Raw genomic sequence first — 24,620 nt, 5'->3', positions numbered from 1 at the left:
AAATTATTTAATGTATACTATTTGCTTTCTAGCCTGGAGACCACCCTTTATTTGGCAAATTATATTTTCTGAGGCCCTAAGCAGTCTCCTTCATCAGATTTCATTATAAAAGGAGTATTTTGCTACCATCTGGCAGTTACTGAATTAAAGGACAAGAACACAGCTGAGCATGTGCAAACCAGTACTTATTAGAACTGAAATGACCTTGCAAGAACTAAATACAGTATGTGAAAGGATTAATCCAGGTTAAATCACACCTGGAGATCATTAGGGACCTGGCCCTATTCATTATTCACAAATTATGTCAGGTATCAGAGAACAGGACGTCCAATTTGATGATGACAGCTCCAGAGCTGCTCCACGTGAATGCAACCATTCTATGTGATGCTCTTGCCATTGCCAGATTGGATTTTTTCCCTGCAAATGACACTTTCATCCATCAGCAGATTATGAAAAGATAGGAATTTCCTTCATGGGCTTGACAAACCCTATGATTCTGCAGACACCTCTTGGGACCAGCATTTTGATTTGGGGGTCCCTGCTTCTGAAACAGGGAGGGAAAGTCCAGAGTCTTTCTGGAAAATTTTCAGGAAAACTTGCCGGATAAAAGAGGATGGCAAATAACTATTTTCTCACACAGACTTCATTTCCATAGGCAGACCTCTGACGTCACCACTGACATGGAGCTGATGGCTGTGGGGAGTTTTACATGACAGTTTTCACACATGGATGTATACCTTAGCCATGTCCGAGCCATAACGTGGGACAGAAGTTGGATTTGTGTCATTCTCATGTACTCTGGCTTCTTTTGGAAGCAAATGCAAAGGCATGGGCAAGTGGATTGCTCCAAAAGGTGTTTGGTCTCACTGTCCACTATGGCCCACCACAGAGCAGCTGGGTCCCACACTGTAGACACAGCAGATAAGAGCATGAATCCTGAGAGAGCTGCATTTGCCTGAGAGAGACACAGAAATCCTGATGGGTAGAAAAATGTGGTGACTTTCTACAGAGGATAGTTGCAGGTACTGTAAGAATAAAAGGCTAGCTCTGCACTCCCTGGGACTAGCAGATCAGAAAGCCCCAGATATTTAGGTTGAGTGACTTGGGTCTTTCAGTCCTTTATTGGTTTATTTTTTGTCCCTGTGGAAAAGTATGATATTAAATAAAAAGTACTCAAGCCAGACATCACTAATCCTCTACAGGCCTACAGGTCTTGTACCAGTGCAAAAAAAGCAGACAGAATATAAAAAGTCTGCTCTTGCCTGGGGCTTCTCTCTTTAGTGAAAATGGTTCTCTTTAGCCTAAAAAGTTCTGTGATCCTGAAAACATATGCTAGCCAGCATCCCTAAACAATGGGGGAGTGAGGACTTGCCATGCCCCATAAATGCTGACAAAGAGATGAGCAGTGCTGGAACAGTAGCTTCCCTACCTGGAAACTAGTCCTGCCAGGGTGCAGTTCCACATCACCCATTCCTCAGGACTCTGCTTGAAAGGCAGACTATGGGATTTAATGAATATGACATTGAAGATACCTGGCATGTGATCAGGATGCAAATGACAAATATACAAAGAGCTGAAATACCCTCTGTGCTATCTGGGTAATCCAAATATTTGATAATTACCTTTAAATCTAGGGGGAATGATGACTGCTTGCATATTGTCTTCAAAGACCTCATTCCCTTTTGTTGTAGTATACAGGATTCTGCAGAATTGGGGGGTGGGGGTGGGGGGTGGTGTGTGTGTGTAAAAATAATAATGTGCCTTCTTGAAAAACCCAGTAAAAAAACCAAAACCTACCAGACTCTGGAAGAGTTTGCAGAATATATTGGCCTTTGTACAAAGCCAATTGTCTGAGGCATTAAAAGAGTAGCAGAAGAAGGAAAGACTAGATGTTGAACACAGCAGGCATATGACAGAGCAACTGCTGAATGTTGTTAGATGTAAGGGATACACCACACTTTCTCATCAGCCAGGGGATTTATGAGAGAAAATGCGTAGGAGGAGAAAAAACTATATATCTGAAACAGCAAAAATCTTGCAGACTATTAACAATAGGACAGAGACATTCTGTAAACTTGGAAAGAAAAGGTAATTTCATGATTTTGATAGAAGAAAGAACCATATGCAAGTGATACCAAGTCTGAAGTCCTTAAGCTCTTGAAATGCATATGTGTACCTGCTCTAAATCCACAGAACTGGGTTAGACTTCAGATGTGCTTGACCAAACTGCTTATAGACAGCCAGGCAGGTTTGACAATTCTACTGCAAACATGGGTAGAAACTGGCTTGTGACATGAAGACTGCATGTTTTTAACTTATTTTCATGTACCTGGGGATCTCTTAAAGTCTGGTATAGTTGAGTTCGCTTTGCTGGGCTTTCTTTAAATGTACTGCAGACCCACATTGGAAAATATAATTTCACTGTTTTAATCTGAATGGAGCCTAATTCAATTTCCAATCAAGCGAATGGAAATCTTGCAATAGTTTCAAAGCATATCATGTCAGACAAATTTATGGGGACATGCAAGGTTGAGGTACAGGACAACTGACAGTTTAACACAGTTGTCAGTTGAGAGTGGGCTACTCTCTTTGTCTATGTTCTTATCTATGCTGAATACGAAATTGTTCAATCCAAGTTGAGCTAAACTACAATGAAAGAGCTTATTTAAATTTAACTTAAATCAAATTTCCCTGCAAATGTGGCAATGTATGAGTACACTTACAGACAGTGATTGTGTGTCAGATGATCAAAGAATCACAAAATCATGCAGGTGACCTTGGGAGGTCTCTAGTCCAAGCTCTTGCTCAAAGCAGGATCAGCTGTGGAATCAGAGCACATGGATGTGCAAAAAAAAAGTAATAGTCCAATGGCTGGATAAACCTCAGCAGTTTCTCTGCAACATCCCAGTTCTGTGCCCTCATTGAACAACATGTGGGTTGTGTCATCAACAGATGGGTGCCTCCATCCTCTGCAGAAGGGATTTTCTAACCACCATCACTTGCTGCTTCGTCCTGATACTTGTGATTAAAGTCTTACCTCCATGAACACAAAAGGACAAAGGCACGATCACAGATGGGGAAAGCTGGATAACCGAACCAGAGAAAGCAGAGTGCCCCGATCCATCTCCTTCCAGGGCTGTCACAGGAGAGCATCAGCCCCAGGGTTCGTGTGACACTGATCAAAACCAGTCAATGGAAATGCTCTCTGGATCATCTTACAGACTGAGGGGGGCACTGCCTATAGGGGTACTGGACTTGTTAAAGGATGCAGGGGAAAAGCATCTTGGGATTGTGCAAGACTTAGTTGAGGGTTCTTAGCAGAGAAACAAAAGGCAGGAAAGGGGAGGTATCATGGTGGTTTGGGAAGGGGATAAAAGGGCCTGGTTGCATGTAAACAGGTTGCTGGTCAGTACACTTGTCTGGCCATGCCATGCCCTGATCAGTGTATTACACTTAATAAATTCAAATTCTAACTTTTTTCCTGGGTGTGGGACTCTCTACTGTGTGTGCAGGGTGTGTGTGAGGGGGTCTCAATGCAGCAGCAAGAGTGGGATCAGGGGTCAGAGGGCCATACGTCTGGAGTGCCATAGTTAGAGACACCAGAGTGTGTTCGCATGCTGCTCTGTGATCACTGGCGAGCATCAAGCCAGAGCAGCCACCAAGTAGGAAAATAAGCTCGGAAGCCATGTGCTGAAGTGGCCATAGTTCTGAGATCGATCCAGGATAGTCCATAGACACTGCATGTGATCTACTGGAGGGACCAGGGTGTCCAAGACAGCAACTGGGGACACCGTGGGGTCTGGGGATATGGTGAGGCAGGGGCCAGTTATATGATAGAGTCAAAGGCCAGTTACTGAAGGGATCCACATTGTATATACATGTAAGTCTGCATGTATATTTCCCACTAATGGATCTTTTATCCTGATCATCCAGAAAGGGGAGCAAGATGAGGCCATCAGTACTCTTTGTGTTTATGAATGTTGAGTTTACGTTGATCCGTGTGGCTGGCCACATGTATATGTATGCATGTGATGCATGTGTTTTATATGTGTGTTTGTGCACATGCCTGTGGGGAATACCTGCTCAGCCTTGCTACAACCACCTTGCCTCTGCTGGGCTACAGGATTCAACGACTCCCGACAACGGCAATGTTTGGTTTGGGCCAAATGTCTTCAATTCTTCCTTTTATGGAGCTTGTTCCCCTTCATGGGCTGCTGTGGCACTGTGCTGTGCTGAGACTTTGTGGAAATCTGGTTGAGTGCCTGAACTCTGAAAGTAACTCCGAATTCTCCAGGATCATCATGTGTGTTACACAGCTCTTCTTTCAGCATGTCCTCTTACACTGACGGTTTCTCACTCTGCTGACTACTCCTCTAAAAATACTCTAATGACTAGAAAATTGCTCATAGTCTTTGATTAATATAATTCTTTTCTTGCTGCAAATAAATTGATCTTGTGCTAGCAAATTAACTACTTCTAGAAATATCATATTTTACACGGTCCTGGTTCCTCACAGCCTAAGAGCTGACATCATTAAGTTAGGTGGTCTTGCTGACACGCTGTTTATATGTAGAGAAGTTTCTTGGCCTTTTCTACGGACACTGGGATAACTTAGTTTACAGGAACAAATTACAGTGTTGCATCCCATATAAAAAGAATAAGGCAAGGAATAAGGTATCCAACCATCTGCCCAAAAACTGAGCTCTCACAGGCAGCTTGCACTACTTCTAGAGTTAGCACCAGGTCAACAATTCAGAAAAAAGCCCTTGGTTTTGGTGTTTTTTTCTCCAGGGTCTCAGAGGATCTTTCTCCTTCTACTATCTACCTAGTGATGCGGAAGAGTGTATTTGCCATATGCCACACTGCTGGTGAATGTGACTGGTTTATCATTAGAAACGATACAGACCAGGTGTCACCTTTTCATTCAGATCAAGTCCAAACTTGATAACTTATTTTGCGTTATGCAAGAAAGCAGTGTTGGTTTTGTCAGCCACAGCACATTGTAATTATTTTTAAAGTACACTAATATAGAGATTTACTTTTAAAGTACACCAATAGAATGTACCATGACTGTAAATTTAAAAGTGTGCTGGTATTAACAGACAGTTGACAACTGGCTTGAAAAATTATCTGGCATTAAAATTATAGGAAAAACAATGAAGAAAAATTAGAACAGCAAATATAAGACCTTGCAAATGAAGTACATTGAACACTGCTCTATGCATCTAAGATTTGTTTGTCTGATTTATCCTACATGATAGAAGTGTTTTCAGGAGTGAAGATTAATTGTATTATGGTGCTCGTGACATCCTATTTTTCCGATCCATTTGCCAGAGAGATGCTTTTAACTTTTTCATTACAAAGCTTTTACTATTATAACTTTCACCTGCTGAGTTTAGGCAACTAGCAATAATCTGAAAATGCTTTTCTCACTGAAACTATCTCTTTATATTGTTCTCATTGTATTTGAACACATCTATTTTATGGGAATGTACATATGCAAAATACAGATGACTAATATGAAAGTTATTTCATGCTTATTTTTAAAAGTATAATCAGGTTGCTTCATTTTCTAAAGCTGGATTTATGTGTAGGTTCTTGATGACTTAACACAGATGTTTTATGTGATGTGAAGGTTGTTGTTTTGCAAGGAAAAAGGTAATTGTCATTTTGCATACTTTGTGTTAGGGAATTGCAGCAAACCAATGGTTGGCTGAACAAAAGCATCGCCTGCCCACCAGCTCTGGTGAAGTCATTGTAGGAGGGGATACTTTGTGTTTAGTTGAGACTGATAACTCGTCAAAGTCCTTTGACATGGTCTTTAACACAAACAGTGCTCTAGAAATCTCCTCAAGAATTATGCACTTCTAAAAAAAAAAATTAAAGACAGAAAAAAAAGACAATTTTCTTCCCTTCTGGAACGTTCAGAATTGTTTTGAAAATGTCTTTGTTGAAAAAGAAGGAAGTAATTGAGGGGAAAAAATCCAACCTTAAATGTTTTATCAGAGTGAGTGGTTTTCAGCAAGGATCTGTACTTGAAAGATATTAATTCTAGGTATCTGAAAACCCAGGTCAACCAGACCCATATTCACAGGAATCTTCACATCTGAATATATGAAAAGTAATTGAAAAAAACATTTTGGAGCTCTCATTCCTTTGGATTAGATCTTGATTAGGATGATGAACTCTTCCAGAGGGGAAAGACTCAGGGGTGTTGGTTGACAAGAGGCTCAACATGACCCAGCAATGTGTGTCTGCAGCCCAGAACGCCAGCCGTATCCTGGGCCACATCAAGAGAAGTGTGGCTAGCAGGTCGAGAGAGGTGATTCACCTCCTCTACTTCATTCTCATGAGACCCCACCTGGGGTGCTGTGCCCAGCCCTGGGACCCTCAACATGAGAAGGACATGGACCTGTTGGAGTGAGTCCAGAGAAGGGCCAAGAGGGTGATTAGAGGGCTGAAGCACCTCTCCTATGAGGACAGGCTGAGACAATTGGGGTTGTTTCAGCCTGGAGAAGAGAAGGCTCCAGGGAGACCTTATAGAGCCTTCCAATACTTCCAGACTCCAGGGGTCCTACAAGAAACATGGAAAGGGACTTTTTACAAGCACATGTAGTGCTAAGAAAAAAAGGTAATGGTTTTAAACTGAAAGAGGAAAGATTTAGATTAAGTGTAAGTAAAGTTCTTCACTGTGACGGTGGTGAGGCACTGGAACATGTTGCCCAGACAAGTTGTGGATGCCCCCTCCTTGGAAATATTAAAGGTTGGACGGGGCTTTGAGCAACCTGGTCTAGTGGAAAGTGTCCCTGCCCATGGCAGAGGTGTTGGACTAGATCATCTTTAAGGTCTCCTCCAGAAGAAACCATTTTGTGATTCTATGAAGAGTGTCTCCTGGGGATGCTGAAGTTTCTTTCTCGCTTCTGTCACTTTTTGCTGTCTATTACTTGAAGGCCTTTAGCAGGTTGGAGGGAGTGTGAATGTGGTGTACAATGCCCAGGACTGCAATAGAAGGCTTGTGGCTGAAGCAGAGGTGGCTCATCATCCTTCAGGTGGTTGCGGGGGAGCCTGAGTGCTCTGACAAGCCAATCTGCCTTGTACACTGTGTGGGTTAAGCACACAGCTGCATATGTATAAGGCTGAATGTTATTCCTCACTAGGAATGACGAGATGACTCCTGTATACGTGTGCAGTATAAATACTCAGGGAAAATGCTTTGGGATGAAAGGCTGCACATAATGATCAAATATTATTAAAATGTCAGGTAGCTCTGGGCATTGAAGAACTGTCTCCCTGTGGAGCTCACATGAAATTTAAAGTCAAAAAACTTTTGTGATTTGCTGAGTGGGTGGCTGAATGGGTTTTATCATTGTGTCTCAGAGTTCTCTCTTCTCCTCCCTCAGATGACAGGAATTCACTCCAATCAAAAGCCAAGTTACGATGCCACTTTGACACTTTTAATTAGGGACAAGGGAAGTGGTGTGATTTCTTGCTGCACATTAATGAAGGGGTTTATTGCTACAGCTCAGATCTGCTTCAGGTAGCACGCTCTGTCAGAATATGCTTCAGTCTACTGTAGCCATTTTCTCTCCATAGGGTTAGGTAGTGACTGAAACTGCAGAGACTGTGATTCAGCCAGCTGAGAGAGATCTACACTGTGTTAATGAAACTCTATTGCTGTCCTTTAACATGCTGAGCCAGGGCTGGGGTGCGGAAGGGGGGAACTCAGGAGAACTTGATCTATCGGTGTGTAAGAACTTCTGAAGGCTGAGCAGGCTCTTTGATAATATGGTCCTAAACAGCCACTTAAACTCCTGTTATTTTTCAGGCCTTGTGGTATTGAATTCATGAGGTGGTCATTCCTCATGCCTGCTGTGGTAAGTAGGAAAGCTGCTGATCTTCAAACGGTCATAGCTGCATGAATTTATCATACTCCACATGCCTTAAATTGATGAAAATGTGAAGAAATGGTGATAGAAGGGCTACAAATAAATGCATGGAATGGAAAAGGCAGAGAGTAGAAAGAGCATGGCCACTCCTCACCCCCTGGTCCTGGCTCCACCAGGACAGAAGAACCTGAATACAGACAGTAAATGGGTCTCTGTAATACCTGGGGACTTTATGCCCAACTCCAATCAGGGTATAGGGTCCTTGCACCTTCTTCTAACAACATAACATCTCCATGATGAAAAACCAAACCCCATATCTCTCTTCAGGGGGCAGCCCTCATCCCTGCACTGCACCATTACTCCTGCTGGTTCTTTTTAGACAGCTAACTTCATTTGTTAAATGAATTAGTTGACTGAATATGATCTTGCAAAGGGGAGCAGTTACAACAGAGGAACTGGGGAGTGCACATAGTCCATGCTCATTTTGGGCAATGCAGCTTTGAACATTGCCAGGTGGAGGAGAGAACCAAACCCCAACTTCTGGCACCCCTTGTAGGGGACATCAGCCCTGAGCTCTTGGGTATGGTAAGGCTGCCATCACTATCTCCCTACCCTCAAACACCCCCATCTGTCATCACCTCACTTTTTGCAGAATCCACTCACTCCCATGTGCTCTAGAAATGCTGCAAGGCCAGACAACCCCAGAAAAGCCAATGAAGCTACTCAGTGATTAAGTATCAGCTTTCTGAGGCGGAGGTTCGCAGCTTACAAACCTGGGAAGCTCAGACAGAAAAGAAACGCACATTTCCTGATGTGTGGAAGCCCTGCACTGGGGTTTTCTGGCCTGTAACTTTAGGCCAGAAAATGCTTCTATATTAGCCATGTTGAGCACATTTTTTATCACAAGCCTGTGTTGTTCTGAGAAGAGCAAGCCTTTTGAAGTGTGGGATAGCCAGGAAATGGCTGTTGCACTCACAAGGAAGTGAAGCAAAAGCATCAGCAGTCACTTGGGATCTTCATGAATAAAGGTGATCAACTTTTGTCCTGTGGTCCCGAACTACTGGGACAATTTGAACAGACACTGCACTCTTCTAGCTCCCTCTTCTCTCCCTGTGTTCAAGGGCCTTTTTCATCTCACCTGGTTTGTTTGATGGGAGACAGTCACATAGCACAGAGGTGTCCCATCCTATGGCAGGTGTGTACTAACACATGCACTGACATGGGATGTTCACAGCAGGTACCCTTGGGTGCCTCCATTAAGGGTTTGCATAGTGAAGTACAAGAACTGAACTCTGATGAGTCTGATGCAATTTCAGATTTCCTCAAAAACTGAAGAAGGTTGGCTTATTAAATCTTTGCTTGGCTTGTTGTAAAAATGAGCCTCATTTAAGAGCTGTCTTTACTTGTCTTTAGTAAATATCATCAGTGATCAACCATACTATGTGAAAAGAGAAGACTAGGGTGTAGTTAGGAATATCATTACTTTCAGTGTAGCATTAAGTGAGCAATTTAATAAAATGTTTAAATATTTCACCCTGGGTATACTCCTCCTCTAAGTCAAGGATCATCTGGTAACTACTTGAAAAGCAGATACAGAGGGGAAAAATTAAAGGAAGAATCAACATCAAATCTAAGATGCTCAGTTCAACTTAAGAAATGCTCTGATAACAGCTTCAAGCACTCAAATGGAAAAAAAATGCATCCCTACTTAATATTATTGATTTCATGTCTGGAGAAAACCCCACAGAATCTTGTGTCCAAGCTGCCGGAAATGCTAACTGGATGCAGACAGACAAGGTCAAAGACGATATGAGGTCAAAATCATAACTTTGTTCAAACAATGAAACTCAACCAGAACAAAAAGATAGTAAAAAAATTTGTGCTGAAATCACACTCTCTGAAATATATTCATTTTATTATGCCTTGGTGATAATGAAGTTAGGCTAAAAGTCTTTTGGTGAAATCCTGGCTTTTTAACCTGATGGGAATTTAATTACTGACTTTGACATAGCCAGGACTTTATCATGCAATTGTAATCCGGGCACTCAAAATGCTTCTCTTGCTTTGGTCTGAACTTGGAGGACTGATACTCTTGAACTAACATTTTATGGCACTTTTACAAAGGGTAGGAGTTATTCACAGCAGCCATCCAAGGAAGGCGACATCTGTCAAGGGAGAATGCCAAACTCCTGGGAGAAAATCACTGACTACTTCTAAAATGAGGCTTGTGTAAAAAAAATATCCCTTTCTCAATTAACAATAGAGAGATACAATGGCTGTTAACCTTCCCACCTCCGAAAGAGGGATACCAAGGCTATACAGCTGTATTTGCATGCAGTGCCCTATGGATTCTGAACATAGCAGTGAACAAGGAGATCTTTGATCAAAACGCAGAATTAACCTATATACAAGAGGTTCCACAGAAAGCCACTGGCAGAGTTAGCCACAAAACATGTGATTAACATTTTCAGTTTGCAAAATGTTCTCTACTTGAGCACACCTCACAAGCATGATTTTTTTTCACATTGGGACTAATCAGGTCCCAAGAGTCTGGGAACATCCTGGAAGAGGATTATATCTGAAATTATAATTGTCCATTGTCCATTATTTTCTCTTCAGTTAAGACAGAGATGTGAATTAAATATCATTATATGCAGCAATGAAGAGGAAATTATCTAAAAGGGGGCAGATTAGAAGCAAGAAGCAATCTTTTCCTAACCACAGGGCTGAAGGAAATGAATACTCAGTGACAGCAGCTCTGGCAGTCCTGGTGTTGAAGTCTCTGTTAACACCAGGCTGGGATCTCGAGTTCTATGTACCACTTGAATCTGACATCTGGCCTTTCCTGACACAGAGTATAGCTAGGAAATGTCAACAGCCATAACAAATATTACTGCATGTACCTGGCAAGTCACTCATGAAACACCCTCATGACTGTTTACAGAGCCTTGTAAGATGGTTTTGCTTTCTGGAAATAACAGATGTACTGGCAATACACTAAAATTTCTTCCCCCTCCCCGGTTTGTGTGTGAACTGCCATGGCAGGGAGGGCAACATTGCAATTGCTCCAGACTATTAGTTAACTGTCTTCAATTCTCCTGCAAAAACAAGAGAAAAAAAATGAAGATTGGTCCATTTATAGGTTGGGCACTTTTCAGGAGGGATATTTTTCTTTTACCAAAGGTGTTCAGATCCTTGTTTTCCTTTCAGCATGGCCTCACATAATGGAAATGTAGACGACACACCAGGATAGGTCTAAGTATATATTTTCATCTGTATCTGCTTTTGCTAAGAAAAATATTTCCAGGTTTTATTTTACAAAACAATATTTTCTAATATAAAATACGATGCAGACCAGTGTCATCAGCAGAAAGCCTGAGGACTGCAGAAAATAATCTTTTTAAGATTACAGTATGGGCTTTCTTGATGTGTATGCAGTGTGCCTAAAGTTTCTACTGTCCTTTCTAGAAGCCTGATTTTCTGCAAAATAAATAATCTAAATATGCCATAGTGTGACGATTAGACTGTGTGTTCAGTGTAGAGACATAAGTTACCATTTTTCCTTACCAACACTTCCCACTATTGCTCTGCATGTAAAGGTATTTCATTTGCCGAATTCAACCTGTCAACTGTAACAAATATGTCCAAATCCCATTACATGCATCACAGTTCACTAACAATCATGTAGGAGCCACCAAGCCCTTTTCTCTTTGATCATCCCAGATTTGCACACTGGCCAAGGGCAAGAAACATGCTGAGAACAGATGTGGAGAGACAATCTGCAAGGCACAACACCTGAGCACTACATATCTGATATAAATGACAACTGTTTAAAAGCTACCTCAACTTCTGTTTTACAAAGTTCATTGCTGCAGCAAATACTTTAACATCAGTTCTCTCCTTCTATTTCTCTATTTCCATTTGTGCTGCTGTGCTTTTTCCGATTACATGGTGGGCATAATTGTTGAATACATGGCTACAACTGTGACCCAATAATTGTAGCTGTCTGGTCTTCCTCTTCACTATTAGTTTAGGTATTCACTTTTCTTTGGAATCTAATATTGCTATGAGATCATCATGGGAAGAGGTCATGGAAAAGAGAGGCAGAAAACAGAGTTCCTATCCTATGGAAAATTTGGGCATTTGAACAATTCCTACAATTACAAACTGGAACAAGATGGTACATTTCGAAAAAATTTACCATTAACCAAAGATTCTGAATTGGTTTGGTTTAGATATCTGGGAATGATGCACTGAAACACTCTATTTACTCAATTGAAAAGTTTCATTTTAATGCTATTTCAACCTTTATGTTATATTAAAGTAAAACTTTCAGGCTCTTCTCTTTCATCCAGTTACATGATAAAAGTTGAAGCATTTAGGCAATTTTCCTTTAAAACATTTCAATCCTGCAAAACTTTGTTTCATCCACATTTTTGGAGAGGAAGCAAGTTCCTTCAGAAAGTTTCTAAGTCTTAAATTTCTAAAGTCCTTTAGGAAACCTGCAACCAGCTGCTGTACAAAGACAAGTTTCTAGGTAGCAAATGTGAGCATTTCAAGATCATTGGTGGATTAATGTCTTTATTTTGGTTTGCAAACAGAATCTTTCAAAGGGGCAATGAGACGCTGTGCAGACAGACTGCAATTGCAGATTTGTTGGAGCTATCAGAAAATATTGAATGTCTCCTGTCCAAATGCTGAGAGCTATGAGGTTCTATCGACTTCACTGCGGAAACAGACCACAATGAATGAGATCCAGGAAAGGATTAAAAAAGAGGACATTTCCTTATCACAAAGCAGTCCACAAAATTTGAGCCTTCCATTCAGGATTAAACTAAAACTGCTTTCCTGGCTGTGCCATTAGACAACACATTGACTAAAATAGATGTTAAAATATATTAGTGTTCAGACTGTTGCCAGTTCTCTTGGCTAGGAGGAAGATATCGTATATAATCAGTTTTAATTTTCATATGTTTATGACAAAGCACAAAGCTGCACTGTTTGGATGACAAACATAGCAGGCCAGTTTTCCTTTTTTCTCTCTCCCCTTATCCAAATTGCTGTTTTGACTGCAATCATTAAGGGAATAACAGAAGTATTTCTTTTGGGTTTGTTTTTTTTTGGCAGCAGGTTTTAAAAAACATGACCTTAAGAGGTCCTTTAATGATTCTGGACAAAATAATGACTCAATGAATTAATTTAGTCCTCTTGTGCAAATTAACCGTTTCCAAATTACACATGTATACAAATCACTTCACTCAGAACTGAAATACGGCCAAACTTGCTCAGCAGCAAGGTGGCAGCCACAGAGACAAACGGTGTAACTTTGTAGCTTGAGTAATCCTGGACAGGACACTAAGGCAAAGCATTTCTCTTGCAGTCGTTTCCATGGTATCTTTAACACCCACATACAGCAAGTAGGACATTGGTTGTTAAAGTCTCATCCAAATAAATCCTACAAAGTAAATTGCATGGAACCCAATTTATCTACCTCGAAATGAAGTTTGCTGGGATTTGAACCTGTGGCTTCATGAAAAAACACAGGCACTTCAAACCTGATGTGCAAATCATTCAGCCATTCTATCAGCTTTAAGACATAAATAGTAAGTTTGAGATCATACGCATGCATATATATATATATCTATCTACATCTATACATAGATATCTGTACCTACATTTGCCTGAGATTCATCATGCCCATTGATTTCTGCTAATTCCTTGGCGCTTTTTAACTGTGAAGAGTGAAAAAAAACACAACAAAACAGAACAAAACAAGCACATTACTTGAGTATTTCACACAGTTATCTTTGATTTATTCGAAGGAGCATTTTATAAAGCTTCCAATGAGAAAAACAGATGGAGCATATAATTCTAATGAGTTTTTGCTCAAACCATTTTGAAACCAACATACTTAAGGCTTGATAGGTTGGCAAAAAAAAAAGGGAAAATAATAAGACTGGGTCATTATTTTTTAAATAATAAGATTAGAAAGTAGTTTCAAGGCATAAAAAGTGTAGAGAATTGGCTCTCAAGAATAATAAACGATTTCATTTCCCATTCTTGTTGTTATTAATTTAAACTTCACAATATTTGCAAGTTGCCACTAGCTAAATAGTGTTTTGCTAATGATTACTTTTGAATGATATATTTTGAGCTGTTTAAGATGTCATATTGCTACTGTACATTTCCTTCCTGAGGAAGCATCTAAGTAACTGACATGGCTCCTGGGTATGATCGCAAAGGAAGTAGAGAGAACAGCTCTTTTATTTAACCAGTGGCAGGAAGAACTGAGCAGATGCTGTCAATTCCAAATATATGATCTAAACCAAACACTTTTTTTTGGTTTTTTTTTTTTTTCATCCTGAATTAGGTTGTTGGTTTTTGGGGTTTTTTTTTGAAAATATAGGATTATATTGGGGATTGTAAAAATCACTCCCAAGAGATTTAAGGAATGTCCTAGCTCATGTCCTGAGCCACAGCAAAATACGCAGTTGTTCATCCTGCGATTGAGCAAACATAGAAAGGAGGAGACATTGCAGCTCTTCTGAGCCTATAAGCCATGGAGGTTTGTACACTTAAATGTAAGCGCTCAGAACTACTTACTCTTTACGTAAATCTTTGAAGAGTCATGCTTTTATTCTAACTTAATTCAGGGTAGATGTCTGGGGTAGGGGGAGATGGTGAACAATAAACAGAACTTTCCTATGCATTTCTTGGTTTTGCCAAAGAAGCTGGGGTTGATGTAACTGTTGATATGTTGCAGCTGTGATCCTGAATGACAACAGTCCTAAAATCCAGGTGAAATGGAAGACTATTACATTCCAGTTAGGTGTCTGACTCAGAAGCACTGGTGGACTACCACCATAGTGCAGCTAGGTTACCTCCACCATCCTTTTGCCATGTGGTAGCAACAACCAAACCGTGGAAGTCAGTTCTTGGCTTCTCAGTTTCCAGTCTGGCAATTAAGGTAAGCAGGCCATGGTCTTTGTGTACCATATGATGCAGGGCTGTAAACTGCACCAGTTCAGGAACTACTGCTCAAGCCACTAAACCAGTCCTGACAGAGGGAAGGGGGCAGCAATCCCTGATAAAGAATAGCTGGAGACTGCAAAATCATCAGGTCTCCTGGTTCAATTCACTGACGCTCATCTTTCAATACCCTTGAAAAGTCTGTAATTTATACTGACAGCAGAGTGATGCATTTCCAATGAATGAAACATGTTTTCCCTACACTGATAAAATAACCATCCTGCAAAACCACCCCACCATGAGGATGGCAGTTAGGAATGAGCTGAGATGGCTAATTCCAGCCAAGCACCAGAATTAGGTATTTCTGCATCATGATGTGACTGAAAGAGACATTTCCTGATTCTTCATTATAGAAATTCACCTCACGAGAGCAGTTTTGTTGAGTTCAGCTGAATTACTCATCTGAATATGAGGTCAGGGGAGCATGCTCGGGTACGTAAAACTGCTCTGCACACTAATGTCACGTCCTGAACGTTCAATGAGTGCTGTTCATTACTTACCTTTCGCCTTTCCTTTTCCAGGTTGATAAAGTGCTGTCACCCCTTGGTGACTGCTGGCTCCTTGGGCAATGCCCCTTGCATCCTTTCTGCTGGTGACATACCACTCCCCCACCAGCCACATGTGCATTTGATGGGAGAGTGGGCTCAGCCTCTAGCCTACATTGGTCTGGTAGGGTTTCACCTCACCATGGTTTCCCACCATCATTGCTCTGGCACTGTTCCACTGGTTCATCTAATGCAGACATGATTCTTGAGCCTTTCCATGTCTTTTGTTGCATGCCAAGCTCTGTAAAGGATGCCAGAGCTCAGGCTTCCACATCTACCCTAGGGCCACTGCAGCAGGAGGTGGAGGTGAACCAGTGGAGATAATGGTGGAAAACTTACAAGTAGAAAATGTGCAACTGCATTCCCACAAGCTAAAGGGGTGAAGTCCCTTTTTTTTCTAATATTCTTTTTTTATAAATTAAAATTTAAATTATATTCCTCTTTCATATCCCAAATAGGGAAATGAGAAAATAGGAACTTCAGAAAAACATACAATATTGGAAAAATAGGACTTGACTTGGCTTGTAGGCCAGTTCCGTTGCAGGTCAGTGATGATTGTGATGTTACCAGCAAAGAGTATGCTGAGGCAACACACTGAACTAGTGCCAGTAATAACCAAGAGCCTACCTGAAAGGAAGGGAGAAGGGTTGAAGAGTTAGAACTCTCTGATATGTGCAACGCCATGGTGGGGTAGGTCTAACTCAAACCAGTGGTCATGAATCCCTCTGACAACCACAGCTGGTGGCCACAGGCCAGATCTGGTCCAGAAGCCTTTTGGCTACAGTAATGCAATATGATGCACAAGCAAATGGGACCTCTCCCAGCAGGACGTCCCAGCCAGGATGCGGCTGGGTTGATGTAACTGGATCAGCATGAGATGTGCTGAGCCAGCAGACATGCTCAGACACAGCTGCACCTCTCTGTGCAAACATGCCTGTGGTGAGGCAAGGCAGGATCCTTCTGCCAGCTTGAGATGAAAAGGCAGATTTTAGCAAACGTATCACAAAAACAAGCCATACAATTGAGGCGGGAGCCCCGTGCTATTTATTTTTGAAAGAAATATTCGTATTTACTTGACTCCGCCAGATGATTTTCAATACCCATTGTGGGTAAAACACACAGATGAGCTGTGGTGCTTGTAAAGGAAAGCTGTGAGCCTTGGCAAGTGGGGGTCATTACTGCTAGGGCTTCTGTTGTTCTGGAAAGTTTTGGAACTGGTTCAGGGTTGTTGGAGAAGTACACCAGCTGCATAGCACTCCTTAGGAATTCTGGCTACTTACAATCTTGGCCTTAGGCATGTTTCAGAGCTAATTCTCAAGAGAAATGCAGATCCATCCTGCCTTTCTTCCAGCTACTGTTTCGTCTGTCTGCCTAGCATGAGTGCACATTTGATTTGCAATTAGGAGGAGTCTGCAGAGATTCAAAAGTCTGCCCTGGTGGTCTCTACTGGGGCCTAGCATTGTAAGATCTTCCTATATGTTTTTGCAGCATTTAATTGCTACCAAGATGTAAAATAACTTCATGCAATTTCATTTTTTTCTTTTTTAAGTATCTTATAATGCTATATCTTGAATGCCATGTAAAAATGGAAATGAGATGCAATTAACTCAAGAGATCCGGTGGATTCTGTTTATAAAGATTCTGTCGTTACCACTTCTATTCTTCCTCATAGCATTTTGTGTTATACAGTCTTACATCAGCTCTCATTTAGAAGGTTATCTCTGTAACCGTAAGTGCTAAGAACGTGTATCTGAACATAAAAGCTTTATTTTTTCCAGAGTCTAAATTATTCGTTTCTAGAATATATTTGTCACTAGATATGTTCAAAGACAAATGTTAAATGTGGAGCAGTGTCACAGCTTTCATAATGAGCATTAAAAAAAATCTGAAATAAGCATAATTTACTTTTCCTAATACATACATTAAATGTATAAATCTGTGTGCAGACGCATTCAGACACATATGCTGAAAAATCCTGAACATAAGAATCATCAGCATTTTGAATCTCTGTCATCTAAGCAATTCAGATCCTACAGCCTTGAAACTGTGAATACTTAACAAAGTCACTAAATATTTTAGCTCAAAGTTCATATAGAAAGGATTAAAATAAGGTCTCAAAGCAGAGACCTGTGCAGCACAGGTAGGTATTTGTGATTTCAGTGTGTCCAGGCCACAAGGTCTATACAGACAATGTGTATTTCTGCACGCTGTGCTTGCACACAATGAACTGCTTCATCTTCAGATTTAGCACCAGATTTTCTTTTTGCTGTGTAACTATCCATCTTACTGTGCTTTAAAACAATACTATCAAATATACTTCTTAGTGTCACAGAACAACCCAGTATCAAAGAAGATGTGATAATCAGCTTTATAGAGGTTTCCTTAAATAAGTGCATTGATAACTATTTTTTAAATGCCATTATGTTAAAGTTTTTTGTATACTCATATCTGCATGATTAACACAGGAGATCCCAAGCTTTTTTTTTTTTTTTTTTTTTCAGGTATATTTAACTCTCACAGCATTTCTTTAAAATTCAGAGTGAAAACACAGACCACTGATATCTATGTAGAATAATGTAAGAGAAAATGTTACTCAAGCCTTGAAATTCAATATTGAATACTATAAAATAATGGTCCCTTTTCACTCTGTTTTCTCAAACTCTGCATTAGCCTCAGCTGTGTTCACAAATGCTAATCAGAGCAGACACACAGGCCACATAAGGTTATGTCTTGCTCACAGCATATTCTGCGGTCAGACTCCTATGGATTTTGGAGGTGAAGCCATGAGTCCTCTGTCCTCTTAGCATGTCTAAGACAGCATTTTTCTCCCACCAGAAACACTCACCTGTTCCTGCAGGACTTTAAGCATCGCTTGTGTATGTGTTTGTTCTTCCTTGGCTTGCTCCAGTTCGGATTTTTTGTTATTTAATTCTTCCTGTATGCTCAGCAATTGCTGCACAAACAAAAGAAGTTTCTGGTTAGCATCATTTGGATCCAAAGAGGCTTTAAATCCTCAATTTGATAAATCCTCATTTCAAACAATGCTTTGCAGTCTGCTTCTACACATATTATTGTTGCATAATCTGCTGTTTCTAAATGGACCAGAGGTAAATTATTTTCATCTGCATCTCCTTCTGCAGCAGTGCTCCACAAGTAATGCATCTGCTAATGTCTGTTAAGCTATTTGTTACATTAAAGTAGAAACTCCTGGTACAGTATATCACCCGCAGAGTGACTGTCACATTCATCTGAACCAAAATCTTATTTGTAGAAGTATATGCGGTGGTTTTAATAATACTGGAGTAAACACCATGGTACATAAATAATTTAAAAGCACAGCCCTTTAATATAATTAGTCATTGGCCCACAGCCATTTTCATTCTATGCAAAGCAATATTCTGGAAAGCTTTTGCACTGAGTTGCCAAGAAGACAAAAGCTTTCCTTTTTTTTCCCGTGTGCTGTGAAATTTTATTAGATCAGGAAGACTGACGCCCTACAATCAATATATCAGCCAGGGAGACTGCCCATCTGAACTGTCAAAACACAAAGCTATGACCAAAGTCTATTTTTATGAAGAGAATTCTGGGATGTAGGGACATCTTTAAAAGCCCATGTCCCCTGGTCTTGGCTAGCATTAGGTTCTGCATAGATTTACTGTGACTGTCAAGATCAGGTCAGTAGATTTAGTTAATTCTGAAGGGTTCTTTTTTTTTTTTTTTTTTTTGATGAATGTTAGACACTGATGAAGAGCAAGAGGAGACAAACATGGGATTAAAAAGGAGTTTATGGTGATTTCCCTTAGTCATCAAGAAAGGAAACTATGATTTGCTGGGGCAACATATTGCAACATAAGCACACTCCTTTTTAAGGACTACTTGAACGAGGAATTGCTTTACTAAATTGCTTACTGATCTAACGATGTATCTAAGCATCTAAAGCTTAGCTTATGGCTGTGCTTAAGACTGGTAACTGATTCAAACCAATGTTGCACGTGCTCAGCATCTTGGTAAATTACAGATAGCAAACCTAGAAATCATCTCTGGCCTTGTTCTACTGTACTGGAAGTCCCATATGTCAAAAGACCTGGTGCCAGTATTGTTTTCAGAGCTACTGGGAAACAGACGACAGTTCAGGGACTGATGGAGTTATTGGTAGTGTATTCATGTTGTAAGGGAACATCAGTACGATTGATTAATTCAGCCACTGAAGTAAAAATACATGTGGGTATATGTTTGATCATATCTCACACACTCTACAGTCCAGCAGGGTTAGCTTTTTGATGGATCTCATCATCTGGACTGCTTCCTGGGAGCTTTCAAGAGACACTCAGGTATGTGTATTCACACTACCACAGCCCAAGAGCATTTCAAATCTTAAGAATTTACAGGAAATAACAAGGTCTGTTCCACTGAGGCTCTTGCCCAACCAACTTTTGTCTGAGAAGCTCTACTTCAGCATTTCCTGAGCAGGGATGGATTGGGAGACACTCAGGTATGTGTATTCACACTGACACAGCAAAACAGCATTTCAAATCTCAAGATTTTACAGGAAATAACAAGGTCTATTCCACCGAGGCTCTTGCCCAAGCAACTTTTGTCTGGGAAGCTCTACTTCATCATTTTCTGAACAGGGATGGATTGCTATGTCAGGCCTGTGTTCATCTTGCCTGTTGGGTACTTGGTTTCAGACAAGATAGAGTTAACTTTCCTTGGGCTAAGAGGGAGCACAGCTGGAGAGCCGGGCCCAGGTTGGTCACTGGAGTATTCCATATCATGTGATGTTATGTTCAGTGTATAAAGGAGGTGGGTGCTCTCTCATTTCCACTTCCAGTTGGTACGTTGGAGGGATCTTTGGTGCGGTCAGGGGTCGCTGCTGTGGGCAGGCTCTGTACCGGTGGCCGGGTGGTGAGCAACTGCATTGTGTCTTACCTGTTTGGACTTCCTATTGTTACTGTTGCTTTGTTACTATCACTAAACTTTTTTGTCCCTCCCCTATCTCACCAGGGAGGGGGGGGGTGGGGGGAAGTAAGTGACTGGCTGCATGCTGATTGGCAAACAACAACAGTACTACTCCCTACATTTTCAGAAGATACACTGAATTTTTGTATACTGCTGTATGTCATGCACTGATACTCATGCAGGTCCTTAGCACAGGTATAGCTTTCCAGACATTTCATAATTTTTCAGCCAAGAATGGACCGTTAGGTCCCCCCATATAACATCCTGTTATTACAGACCATTAAGCTTCACCCAGAATAGATCTAGCTTATGTCTGCAATATAGAAAGGACGGACACCAATCCTCAGAAGAGAAGCAGAACATACAAGCCACCAGAAAGATAGCATAAGCCCTTTCAAGGGTCACTAGCTGAGACACCTGAGGTTTGGTAAGCAGATGTGTCACCTAATAAGGGCTGGTGAAATGTCTTCTCTTCAGGTGCAACCTACTTGAACTTACACACCTGAACATGGCAAAGGCTGTTAAGAGAAAGGAGTCTTTGCTCCTCATCCCAGTCTTCTCTCAGCAGTTATGTCCCACCAGCGTGGCCAGTCTCTGGTGATTCAAAGGGAGGAGCCAAAATAAATGAAATGATCCTCACACAAATCATGGAATCATAGAATTGTAGAACGGTTTGGGTTAGAAGGGACCTTAAAGATCATCTAGTTCCAACCCCCCTGCCTGGGCAGGGACACCTTCCACTAGCCCAGGTTGCTCAAAGCCCCGTCCAGCCTGGCCTTGAACACTGCCAGGGAGGGGGCAGCCACAACCTCTCTGGGCAATGTGTGTCAGTGTCTTACCACCCTCATTGTGAAGAACTTCTTTCTTACATATAATCTAAATCTACCCTCTTTCAGTTTAAAATCATTACCCCTCATCCCATCACTACATTCCCCGATCAGGAGTCCCTCCCCATCTTTCCTGCAGGCCCCCTTTAAGTACTGGAAGGCTGCTGTAACATCTGCCTGGAAGCTTCTTTTCTCCAGGCTGAACAACCCCAACTGTCTTAGCCTGACTTCATAGGCCAGCCCCCTGATCATCTTCATGGCCCTCCTCTGGACTCACTCCCACAGGTCCATGTTCTTCCTGTGCTGGGGGCCCCGGAGCTGGACGCAGTACTCCAGGTGGGGTCTCACAAGAGGGGAGTAGGGGGGGAGAATCACCTCCCTTGAACTGCTAGTCATGCTTCTCTTGATGCAGCCAAGGATACAGTTGATTTTCTGGGCTGTGAGTGTACATTTCTGGCTAGCCAGGTATGCATCTAGCCAATTATGTATGAGGGGACAGAAGTAGAAGCATGGGATTTGATTATTATCATTGTCTCAGTGCAGTGCTACAAGTATTAGGGAGTCTGATTTGCTCCACAGCCTCTGAAAGAAGTGAATAGCCATGCATATCCAAGGAGAACACCACCACCATCCAGGCTGTACCTTCCTCCACTGCCTCTGCACCTAGTTCAGAGATTTTACTCCAGCTTCTGTGAGAAACCCTAGAGCCCATCCTTCTGAACAATATAAACTCCCACCTGGAAGATCCCAAGTGTGTTTTCAGTCCATCTCTGTCCCTGAAAAACCATTTGACTACTGAATGATTGTTACAAATAAGAAACCAAGTTTCACTTACAGGTTGAACTTGGTACACTTCCACCAGAACGGAAATCTCCTTCCCCATACTACCCACCCCCTCCCCATGGTTCTTCCACGGCCATGTTTTACATACCACAGATCAGCTCACAAACTTCCAGTGTTTCATTTTCACATCTCCCACTGCGATCTCCTACTGAGATTTAGTCTAATTATATCCCTCTTCCTTTGATCCTGAATTTTCTGGTTTATGTTTGAGGCATTTTTTCCAAAACTGTCCGAGCATGGGAGGAAGTGTTATGGAAGACACTCTCTGAGAGCATGAGAGAGAGATGCTCCCTGCTCCTCACCTTTGTACTTGGCTCTGGAGCAGCCAGGGACAGGAATCCCAGGAAAATACCCAATATGTCCAGTTTCCTCAGGGTAAGAGAATGTGTATTCTGGTTGCAGTATGAGCTGCAAAGGACTAGATATGAGATAAAACTTTCCAGCAGTCTTAATGGTTAAATTGTCAACTAGTGCAGGCTTACTGTGTGTGCATAGGCTCATATTTTCAAAGACAACAAACAGGTCCTGTTTTCATGGGGGTGGAAAACAGAGCATCTGTAACTAAGGTACCATTTTCCCAGGTTTTTCATTCACAGAACTGGGACCATTCCATCCAACCCCCAAGGATGTCAGAATTGTTTAAATCTTGCAGCCATTCCCTGGGGGTTTAACCTTTTTTCTTTTTCTCTCACTCATATTTATCTCTAAAAGCTGCGGAACCTGCTAATTTTGCATGGGTCAGGTTCTGAGATTTCTTTTTCCTGAGTTGTTGATGCCACCACCAAGAAGTTGTAACAATGATTTATACCTGCCAAACAGAATATTTTTCCATTTTAGTCTCATTTTGGAAAAAGAAGAAATAGATTTGACAGAACAAAATATCTGCCTAAGACAGACGAACAGCCTGAAAAATTTCAGCACAAACACGTGATGCTTGACAAAATTAGAAGCAAATGGGAAGAGGATCTTACACTGGCAGGAACGAGGCAAGTTTTGTAACAGGGACTGCTGTCATGCCTGCTTATAAACAGACAGCTTCTCCATAAAGATTGTAACGAATGATGCCAAGATGATGGTATTTAATTATTCAGAATTATTTCTTTTTCACATAAAAGTGCTTATTAAAAATTGATCCTATAGATATCTCTTCTGCCCTTCAGATTGCTTGCAAGTATATACCACAATCAATTAAAATAAAATTAAAAATACGTTCCTTTTGGTTTTAATGTTTGTGCTGTCTGATACTGTTCCACCTACTTTGCCATCTCATCCAGCCTTTCTGCCAGAGCTTCTCCCGTGCCCACCCACCCACGCCCCACCCACGCAGCATTTGCTCTCCTGCCTCCCACCTGTTATATACTGCTGGCTTGTCTCACAGCTACTGCCAGCACAGCTATCAAAGTGTCCCTTTCTTCAACCTTGTCTCACCTCTCTGGCCATTTCCCTTAAGCCCTGATACCTCCAACTTTGTGGTGCAGACACAAACAGCAGTTCCCCAGTTTCCTCAGGCAAAGGAGTGACTTCTTGGTTACACAGCCAGAAAAACCTGGCTTGTTCTTCTGTCGCCTTCCAGTGGTCCTCAGTGTGCAATTCTTCGGGTGTCTGAGGGTCCACTACAAGTTATGGAAGGGTCTCTCCCTGAGCCAAAATCCCAGTGTCAGGAATCAGAAAAGCATTTCATGGTGCTCACTGCAGCTCTGAGGATCCTGGAGAGGGATGCTCACACAGCCTAGAGCTCTACCAGCACCAGTTTGGAAGTTCAGCTGGTCTACGTGCAACCGAAAGCGCTTGTCACCATGGCTCTAAGGTTGACCTGAAGAGATGAAGCCATGGAGTAAGTACAGATCAAACTGGTAGACAGCACTGATATCCTCTTACTGGCGTTTCCAGAGAGGAGACAGGAAATGAGGAAGAATTAATCTACAGGTTGTCTCTCCAGAGATCAATCAATGCATTTTAGACAAAAAAAAATGCAAGACAGATTGCTTGTTTCCAGTGGCAGCTCTGGAGTTGCTCTGTATAGAAATGGTAAATATCGCTCTTCAGTGTTAAGCTTCCTTCATTCATGAGGACCAAATCCTCCCTGTAAATAAACGGCTATCTAATATCTTTATATGGGGGGGGAAGGGTGTGTGTGTTTTATTTTGTTTTTTTCACACATTCCCACCTCCAATGCTGAATCTCTGTCAGAGACAGTTCAGTACCGCCCATGTTGCGTAGATCTCAAAAGTGCAGACAGAAAATTACCATCTTAAACCAATCTTCGCAGCTTCTGAAACATTAAATATAGATGGCATTATTGAAGCCAAGTGAATTACTCAGACTGTGTACAATGTGACGCCAGTGTGGCCAAGAATGCTAACAACCGAACAACACACAGTGCCTCAAAATATATGAGAAGCCCTAAAGGGAAAGTAATAGCTTGCTGTTGTGTACCACTGTGCAGACATGAAACACTCCTTCTCTTTCCTGCCCACAGTTCTTCCCTGCTTCCCAAAAGGCAGTGTTACATGTGTACATTTAAATATAAA

General features: G+C 41.5%; 1 protein-coding gene across 9 annotated transcripts in view; it reads right to left on the bottom strand.

Annotated features, from left to right (window-relative positions):
* ENOX1 (ecto-NOX disulfide-thiol exchanger 1) overlaps positions 1-24,620 on the bottom strand; it is a 381,250-nt gene that overhangs the window by 10,651 nt on the left and 345,979 nt on the right. For all 9 annotated transcript variants that reach the window (XM_026853212.1, XM_026853203.1, XM_026853269.1 and 6 more), the window contains 2 exons: positions 18,306-18,413; positions 13,562-13,618 (listed from right to left, as the gene is read on the bottom strand). In XM_026853212.1, coding sequence (XP_026709013.1) covers positions 13,562-13,618; positions 18,306-18,413 — 165 coding nt within the window. The remainder of the gene's footprint in view (positions 1-13,561; positions 13,619-18,305; positions 18,414-24,620) is intronic.

Source organism: Athene cunicularia, assembly GCF_003259725.1.
Source record: "Athene cunicularia isolate RWA chromosome 1 unlocalized genomic scaffold, athCun1 chr1_part1, whole genome shotgun sequence".
Lineage (NCBI taxonomy): Eukaryota > Metazoa > Chordata > Aves > Strigiformes > Strigidae > Athene > Athene cunicularia.
The sequence above is the reverse complement of the archived record's forward strand: the minus strand, read 5'-3'. Positions and strand labels throughout refer to the sequence as shown.